Genomic DNA, 9,794 nt, shown 5'->3' with positions numbered 1-9,794 from the left:
TGCCCTTCGGGCTATGCAATGCGCCGGCAACGTTTTTGGTGTTGATGAACCACATCTTTATACCCTATCTGGATCACTTTGTGGTCGTCTATATTGACGATATCCTGATCTATAGCGAAACGTTAGAGGAGCATGCCAAACACTTGACAAAGATGTTTGAGAAACTAAGGGAACACCAGCTATATGCTAAAGAGAGCAAATGTGACTTTGCTCAACAAAAGGTAAAGTTTCTCGGGCATGTGGTGGGCAAGGACAGGCTCAAGGTGGACCCTGAGAAGGTCCAAGCGATCCAGGATTGGGAGCAACCATCAAATGTACACGAGTTAAGGGCATTCTTGGGACTATGCAACTACTACCAAAAGTTTATCAAACACTATTCGAGAGTAATCCTACCTTTAACGGACCAAACAAGAAAAGGGAAGATGGTATGGACAGCGGAATGCGAGGTCACATTCGTCCTCCTCAAAGGGAAGTTGAGAAAGGCTTCCGTGTTGGCGTTACCAGACTTTGGTAAGAACTTTGAGGTAGAAATGGATGTTTCAGACTTTGCATTAGGCGCAGTTTTGAAGCAAGACAACCATCTAGTAGCGTTTTTCTCGAAGAAGTTGGACAAGGCTCAACAGAAGTGGCCTGCCCACGAGAAGGAATTGTTTACGGTGGTCAAGGCGCTCAAGGAGTGGCGACACTACCTTGGGAGACACTTCAAGGTTTACATGGACAATGTGGCAACGAAACACTTCTTGTCATAGCCTGACCTGAGAAGGAAACAAGGTCGGTGGGCCAATGCTTTGGCCGAGTTTGATTGCAAAATTCTGTACAAGCCTGGGAAGAGCAACATTGTGGCAAATGCACTAAGTCGAAAAGCGAGCTTGATGTTGGCGATATCCAGCACGACAACAACCTTTTGGGATGATGTGTGGATAGCATATAAGAATGATGGTCTACCACAAGAAGTGTTGTTGAGGAATCTAAAGGCACGGGAAGCTCACCAGAGAGGTGAGCTGCCAACAGAAAAGAAAACAGACTATGCAAAATGCAATGGACTCATCTATTACAAGCAAACGAGAGTGTATGTTCCAAAAGAGGAATTAAGGAAGGTAGCCTTAGAAGAGTGTTATGACGGACCTTTTGCGGGATATGGTGGAGTGCCCAAGATAATGGGCTTACTCAAGAGGAAGTACCACTGGCCAGATATGGCTAAGGATGTCCAAAACTATGTAAAGATATGCCCAACATGTCAGCAGGTCAAAGCCGTGACTAAGGTTAGTGGGGGCTTGTTACAAAGCATCCCAATTCCGGATTGTCCTTGAAAATGTCTTACAATGAACTTCATCACGGGACTCCCCCCAAGCGAGGGGTTCAATGTAATATTTGTGGTGGTGAACTGATTTTCGAAGATGGCACATTTCATACCCACCACAACGGAAGTGGATGCGGAAGGTGTGGCGAAGCTATTCTTCGAGCAAGTGGTTCGAGTGTAAGGAAGGCCAGAAGAGATTATCTCAAATCGAGATAAGATCTTCACCAGTAGGTTCTGGAGAACTCTCCTAAAACAATATCGCACCAAGTTGAAATTCAGCATAGCCTATCACCCACAGATAGGTATTTGGTATTAAGTCAAGTTTGATGGCACTAACACTTCTTGACAAACGGATAAACAGAAAGGGTGAATAGGCAACTGGAGGATTATTTGCAATGCTATGTCTCGGGAGACCAGACCAATTGGGTAAGTCATTTGGGACTTGCGGAAATGTGTTATAACAACTCACCACATTCAAGTATCGGGGTGAGTCCATGGGAAGTCATCAATGGGCGAGCTATTGAAGGTCCTATGGAACTCAGCGTGGTCAAGTATCATGGAGAGTTATCTGCAGTGGAGGCATTTACGGCGGAAAGACTCAACATTTGGAATCTAGTGAGGGACTCCTTGGAGCGGGCTCAATAAAGGTAAACCAAGTACGCGAACCAGAAGCACCGGGATGTAGAGTTCCAAGCTGGGGAGAAGGTGTGGCTGAACACCAAGAACCTCAGGCTACCAAGTGGGATCAGCTGGAAGTTGACCCAAAGGTAAAAATGCATGTATTCCTATAAATGAATTGATCTTGAGTTCCTTAAGCAGGTTCGTGGGGCCTTATGAGATTGAAGCACGAATCGGTAAAGTGGCTTACCATCTCTGACTTCCTCGAGAGATGGGGAAGATGCACCCAGTGTTTCATGTGAACTTACTCAAGCCGTACTTTGAGGATCCGCTTTGCAAGGACCAAGTAATACCTTTACCTGAGGTTATCCAAGGGGAATACGAAGTCGAGGCCATCCTCAATGCGTGCAAGAGCAAGTGACAAGGACGCGACATGAGAGAGTTCCATGTGAAGTGGAAAGGATTTCCACACTGCGAAGCAACATGGGAATCGGAGGAGAACCTAGCGAACGCGCGAGATCTAATGGAGGAATTTCTGCAAGGCAGAACTCTATGTACTTATGCAAAGTTTAACTAAAGTATCAATTTGTGAAGTTGAGCAATGGTATATGTTGGGACCCAAAGGCGTGCCGAAGATAAGCTAATTAGCATGGGTTAGCTAGGTCAACCAGACATAGTGAACTACGCCCGACTCCCCACGGGGATGTCGAATCCATAGACGTATTCTACGGAGGTTGGGTTCGAGTCCCAACCCCCTAGTAAAGCAAGGCTGGGTTCAAGTCCCAACCTCATACTAGGGCGTGGTGGGGTGAGGGCTATAGGGACACCTATATTCCATTGTCATGGGCTCTTGGCTGCGGAGGCTAACTTAGGCATACCGTTAAGTGAGGGGATGCCCCTGGAGACATGGTCAACAAGTCATAGGATAAAAAGAGACGTTCGATGAGGGCATTGAACTTCTTCTATGGGTAGTGGAATTGTAAGGAACCAACTCCCCGAGGTGTTGTAGGCTAAAGGATCCCCAAAAGTATGACTGAAATGACAAAGAGTTCATCGGATGGGACCAAGTCTGAGATCGAGTCCAAGATCGACTCTGAGACCGAGTTCGAGATAGAGTTCGGGTTTGAGTCCGAGGCCGACTCGGAGACCGAGTTCGAGGCCAAGTTCGAAACCGAGTTCGAGACAGAGTCCGAGATCCGAGATCGGGTCCGAGACCGAGTCCAAAGTCGGGTCCGAGATTGGGTCTGAAATCGGGTCTGAGATCGGGTCCGAGATCGGGTCCGAGATTGGGTCCGAGATCGGGTCCGAGATCGAGTTCAAGATCAAGTCCGAGACCGAGTCCGAGATCGAATCCGAGACCGAGTCCAAGTACTAATACAGGTCAAGGGGTGAAAGCCCAAAGCATGCGTCTCCTTGGGGTGGGGGGGATGCTGCAGGGGGTTCCAAAAGTATAGTAGGGATAGAGAGGTCTAAGAACTAGTCTTGAAGGAACTCTCTAGTGGTGCTTCCAAACTGACTTGAGGTTGAGACTGGGGTTGAGGGGCCTTGGGTGGGAGTGAGCATGGACTTGGGTGGTGCTGAAGGGGCCACCTAAGGAAGTGCTCAAGAGCAACTCCCACTCCCGAAAGGAAAATCGACTGCAGTGCTCCTGACTCATGTGGAGTGGTGCCCCACCTGAGTACCTTGTGGCTCATTAGTCCTCACCCTTCCTAGGGGCTTGGGCCTCCCCTTCGGGATGGAAGTGGGGGATAGAGGTATCTATACTGGGCCGTTAGGCCATGGTGTTTCGCCCCGGTGTCTCGAAGCAAGTGTTGCACCCAAGGCTTGGGATTTAAAGGGTCCCATGAACAAGTCTTGTTGTACCAAGGGATGTTAGAAACTTAGAGGCTTGGTGTGCTTGGTTGCTTATGCCTACAGGAAGTGTAGCTGAACCTTAAGTCCAGTCTAACTCGGGGAGGGGGATTGGGAGAGATTTGGGAATTCGTGGATGGATGGCTAATACTCTGTTGCTCGTGCAGTGAGTAGCTGAAACCAAGTAAGACCAAGTAGGAGCTGGTACAATAAACGAGAACCTTGGCGAGGGAACTTAGCAAAAGCTAAGGCAGTGTTGGTCGGATAGACAAGGTAAGTTGGCAAATTGGAAAGAAAAAATTTAATGCTTACACTTTATTGGTGGTTTTCTGGGAGTTAATTCTTCTAGTAGTTTGTAATTGCTTAACAGAAGCTCTAGATGTTCCACCTGATTTATTGTACTTTCTTTTGTCATTTTTCAAATACCTAATTTGCAGTAGAGTAGGTTCATAATTTGTATTTAAAATGTATTATAACCTCCCATAATAATTATAAGAATTTCTTACTTTTATCATGTACTCTCTTTTGTTGTTTTTTAAATACCTCATTTGCAATAGAGTTAGGCTCATGATCTGTATTTAAAATGTATTATAACCTCCCATAAAAATTATAAAAATTACTTACCTATATCATGTACTCTCTTTTGTCATTTTTCAAATATCTTATTTAGGCTCATGATCTATATTTAAAATGTATTATAAACTCCCATAATAATTATCAGAAGGACTTACCCTTCTTTCCTTTCTCCTCAACTTGCTGTTTTAGCTAAGAACTTAAAATTGCCACCTTTGAGCCTAGGTTTCAACCTCTACTTACTTGCTGCTTGAGATGAAGTTGCTCACTCTTCTTCTAATTTCTGCTTTTATGGAGCTGCCTTTGAAATAAGAGGACAAAGGCTAAATTTCTTAAGCATCTCAACTTTTTTTTGCAAGTTTTCCTCCAAACTTGATATGACCCCAATACTTTGATAACCTGAGAGCCTTGCAACTTGTAGAATTACATGGCACCCATACTCCAAGATACAAGCCTCAGGAACCTTTTCAACTATATACTGAGAAACTTCTAACTGCAAAGTTCCACCAAAATGCCTTGTTCCTTTTTAATCATTTGGAATGTTAAAACTCCTTTTTCCAAAAATAAGATCCTCGTCTTCTAATGTGGAGTTGTCATGGATCTCTTCTTCAGTGTGAAAATTAACCACCATGTCTATAAGGACCTTTGCAGCTTCCTTATCAGAAAAGCATTTAATCTTGAACTTGTCTTTAACCCCAACCTTTTGAAGAAAGCTGAACACCAACAATGTTTGTTTATGTTCATAGAAAATCAAAACTTTGCAATTGTAATTCTTGTTGCTGACAACTCCAACAGGACATTTCAATCATTCTTTCACCTTTGAATTTGCCAATCCTTGATCTCCTCTTAAATCCATAATTAATAGCTTGATTGTGTTGTCTTCTTGTGCTAACCATATAGGCCAAGCATTCTGATCACTATCTATGTTGAAAACTATATCTAGAGGTGCTAGTTCTATAATCAATCCACCCTTAGGATTAGCTTTACTTTGAAGTGCTGCTGGAAGGGGTTGTTTTTTTTAAGTTTGATTCATAAGAGCGTTTATATAAACCTTGTCATCCAAATCCTCATTTGAAATATTCATAGTCTTTATAAAGGATTCTCTACTGGTCTTTGTGATTATACCCTTGAACTACTTCTCAGCACAAAACTTGATCATCTCACTGATCAAATTCATTGGTCCTGAAGTTTTGACCCCAACTCACTCATACTCAAAACCTTCTTTGTTTGCTCTTTACTTGCCATTTTCTTGATTGAACATCTACCCATCAGAATCTCCTGGCCTAAGAGTTTCAAATCATCATTTTCTAGGACACAAACATCTTTAAGGAGATTCATTGTCCAAGAAATAATTGGTTGCATCTTCTTTGCTATCTTAAGAGAAAATGTACTTTCTTTTCCCTTACAAACAACTTTGATCCAAATATTGAAATTTTCTTCTGAGCTTCTCAAGAGGCAGTGGATGTTATAGAGTCAGTAACCCCAAACATCATGTTAACCACATTCTCAATGTCCTATAACAAATTATAAAATTAGTAATAATAATAATAATAATATGTTTGTACCTTCCATTCTCCACAATGAGCTCCTCCTCTTATAGATTTTTCTGGACGTCCAGCATTCACCCATGCCTTTCTAGTATGTTCTAGCTGCTTGGAAAAAGAGACTTCAAGATTTTCCTTTTGTGCCTTGTTTGAGTTGAGTGAAAGACAAAGAATGTCATCTTTAGTTGCAACCTTGCCACTTATCACTCTGCATCTACACTAGCAAAACATGAAGTCCAGCTCAGGATCTTCCTGAACCTTAGAAAGGAAGATCTCATCTTCAAAAAGCTTTTGTAGTGCTACTGTAGAGTATTGCCTAGAAACAAGATAATAACATATGCCATCATCACCATCCTCTTCTTCATCCTCTCCTGAATCTATATCCTTTCCTTCATCTTCTGTGCCTTCATCATCATCTTCATTGTTTTTATTGTCTTCTTTGTTAGCTTTCCTTCTTTTCTTTTGCTCAAAGTCTTTAAAAACAATGACATATTTTACCTCCCTTCAATTAGAAATATATGTCACAACTCTTGAAAGGCACCACAACAGCTGGATCAGGTTCTTGTGGATTAGCACTGATGTTTTCCTTCAAGATTTGAACCCAATGATCACATAGTAACCTCTGGATATGCTCCTTAGACTTCGAGATGTGCAAGTGCACAAGCTTAGGACTTTCTATCAAAGAGCATCGCTTCTCAATCTCTACAATCTTTAAAGCATTGCATATTTTAAAAATATTGTAGTTGCCTTTTCACTAATGCCCTGCTTTCCTTTCTTCTTCTTTACTATTTCATCTTCTGATGCACTATCCACACCTTCACCTTCAAAATCATTTCCAAAAACCTTTATTTCCAAGTTTTGACTCAAACTGGTTCCACTCTTACTTTGCTGAATCCTGCTTCTGCTTCCTTTAGTGAGAGTTTGCAAACCAGTTAGGGTTAAGAATCTTCCCTCTAAAGCTATCCCTCCAGTTGTTCAGAAATTTTGATTTTGATGATGTTGTAAGCTTAGTCTCACTTGTTGACAAAGTATCCCAAAACTTAATTGCATCTAATCCTATCATCTCTTCAGCACAGCTAAGTTGTAAGTTTTTTGGATCAAGAGGCACTCACTTAGAAATACCTTCAACATCAATCAAAAATTGAAATGCCTCTCCATTAAAGTGCCAGGATTTCTCTATCAACCAGCTTGTCTATATTGTCTAGCTCCTCGCCACAAAAGATGAGATCACTAGCATCATCTCAAATTGACCAACTTTGCCTCTGCTCTGTCATCACAATCTTCTGGAAGTTTTGGAACCCTCCTTGCCAAGAGGGGAATCTTAGGTACAACTGCCCGTCCATTCCATATGATCTTTTCTCCCACTTTATAGCCCTTTGATTCTAATGAAAAAATCTCAAAGAGACAATTGTTGCTTAAAGAAACCTTTTCAACTGCAATATAAGGGTCATTACTAAGTAGGTTAGCCATTGCCACAGTAACTCTTCTCCTTCTCATGTCTTTGAGACTAAACATCTGTAAAAGCAACAAATATATAAGTACAAATCTACTATAAATGAAATGATGTTCTATGTGAGTGCTCACGCACCACAAAAGGTTTACTATCCCATCTATTACACTACAAAAGCTTACAATTGTTTATTATCCATATTACACTTTAATCAAGTAAAGCGTGAGCACTCACACACTATATATATGCAATTAGAACATAACTGTAGCGCACTTTAGCATGGGCTGGGAGCGTGAGTCCTCACGCACTATTACCCCACATAGACAATTGCATGATGGAATATTAGAAATATTCTATGTGCAGTGTATGCATGAGTGCTCACACTGCCAAAATGCAATTGCATGGAGTATTCTAGAAATATTCTGTGTTCAGCATAAGTCTTTTTTTATGCTTGCTGACAAAATGATAGAATGTCCTAAAAATATTTTGTACCTTCTCTCAAGAAGAAAACCCCAAAGAACCACAAGGAGAACCATGAGGAGAACCACGAGAACTGCAGAAGAGAACGTTAAAAGGGAAGAATAAAAAAAACTAAGTTCAGACCTGCCCAAGAAAGAAACCAAAATCAAGAAAAAGAGCTCCAGAAGTTGCCCAGGTGCTGTGGCCACAACATTCCCAGATGCCACAAAAGAGACAGCTCCACAACGCCAGGGCAGGGTAGTAAACACAGGAGCTCTCAAAAGATGGCAATGCGCTGGTGGTGCTAGCTCTGCTGGGGCAACAAAGGCTCCAGGGTCCAGGCTGCTTGTCATGTAGCGCTGTTGGACCAACGTGTTTCTTGCACCTAGTAAGAATGAAATACAAAATAGTACTGGAGAAGCAGACCTGAAAGTTTTGAACAATCTCAAGGAGACAATTCCGGCAAATGCGAACGAATTCAGCGTGCTGGCCAATGGACCTCCCACGGAGAGCCATCTCGTGGACGATGCCGGTGTTGTGAGCTGTGTCAACAAGTCGGATATCAAGAATCTTCTCATGGATTTGGAGGAGCGCAAGGGTTTTCACATCGACATTGTCACTCTTCACAAATTGATGGTAAGTTCACTTCCATCCTTCCGTATTGTCTATTTTTTGTTCTTGTGTTTTCTCTGCTAGATGATTGCTCTTGAGTGGTTTGTGTGAAATGAGGCAATGTGTTCCATGATGATCCTTTAGATAGTTTTTGTTCTTCTAGATTGTGCCTGTGATTTTTTCATGATCCTGATTCATGCATCGCCTTGTTTCTTTCATCTCTCCTTTGATTGAATGCCATTTTCTTGGAACGGAGACTAACTTACAAACAGTGTGCGTGTAGAGTAAAGCCGATGCGTTCGAATTTGCAGATCAGCTACTGGAGAAGTGGTACCCTACTGTAGAATTTGGCAACAACAAAGGACTCGTTTTACGCGTGACAACACAGAAAGAAGGAACTGTCACCGGCGGCCCAGAGTTCACCAAGGCAATTGGTGACCAGGTCCTCGAAGCCGTTGTCTCCGAAAACCTTCCTGGTATGAATTCTTTCAAGTCTCTAGATCATATCACTCCTCTCAGCTCGTTATACTTCTCCTTCAAGCTAGCAAATCCTTCTCCTCTATGGTTTTTCTAGATCAAAGTCATAGCGGTTTCTAGTCAGTTTGATAGCTAGATTGAACTACTGTTTCTTAACATCTAGAGATGTTTCTAGTCAGTATTCTTTTCATGTTCTTATTTCTAATCACTCTCTTGGCCTCCTTCCAGTGCTGGCGACCGACGAGAAGTATAACAAAGCCCTCTACAGCACTTGCAATCGTCTGATCGCCACCATAGACGGGCTGCCAGATCCAGGCCCCAAGTTCCAGGAGAACAAACGCAAATCCAATTTCAAGACCAAGAAAGCGACCAAGGAAAGGCGTGGCCAGTTCACGACAGTGGTTGTGGGCCTTCTCGTCATCGCCTTCGTGGTTCCTATGCTCCAATACTTTGCCTACGTAAGGAAGTGATCAATCATGAGCGACCTATAGTTTCTATCTCTTTCAATTTCTCCTTGTTCGATAGTATGATCAACCATGCTATAGTTTCTATCTCTTTAACTTTCTCCTTGTACCTTGAGGAGAGGAACTTTTAGAAGCTGAACTCTGAGTGGTCTCTCCAAAACCATCACGTATGTGAGCATGCTATAGGTATGGGCTTCAGCAGGGGCTACTTGCGAGAATTCCATCGCTTATAAGCAATTGTATACGAGAGAGGAATTTCAGAGAGAGAGAGAGAGAGAGAGAGAGAGAGAATCCCAATGGTCTCCTTCATCCATCCAAGGATAAAGAAGCCAGTCGTCAAAGCTGTTGCTGCTGGATTGTTTAGATGGTCTTGAGCGAGAGTGGAGCACCTTTCCACTTGTTGACCCTGTTCTCCAAAGGGACAGGCTTGCATGTCTCATATCCAC

The 9,794-nt window shown here is 42.6% G+C and overlaps 1 protein-coding gene across 1 annotated transcript; it reads left to right on the top strand.

Annotated features, from left to right (window-relative positions):
- Window positions 1-427: 427 nt before the first annotated feature.
- LOC9658467 (UPF0603 protein Os05g0401100, chloroplastic) lies at window positions 428-9,444 on the top strand. Its single transcript, XM_002965050.2, has 4 exons — window positions 428-510; window positions 8,185-8,431; window positions 8,691-8,883; window positions 9,113-9,444. The coding sequence occupies exons 1-4, from the start codon at window positions 428-430 to the stop codon at window positions 9,352-9,354; spliced, it is 765 nt and encodes a 254-aa protein (XP_002965096.2). The 3' UTR covers window positions 9,355-9,444.
- Window positions 9,445-9,794: the final 350 nt, after the last annotated feature.

The sequence above is a fragment of the Selaginella moellendorffii genome, unplaced genomic scaffold (assembly GCF_000143415.4).
Source record: "Selaginella moellendorffii unplaced genomic scaffold, v1.0 SELMOscaffold_5, whole genome shotgun sequence".
NCBI classification, from domain to species: Eukaryota; Viridiplantae; Streptophyta; class Lycopodiopsida; order Selaginellales; family Selaginellaceae; genus Selaginella; species Selaginella moellendorffii.
The sequence above is the reverse complement of the archived record's forward strand: the minus strand, read 5'-3'. Positions and strand labels throughout refer to the sequence as shown.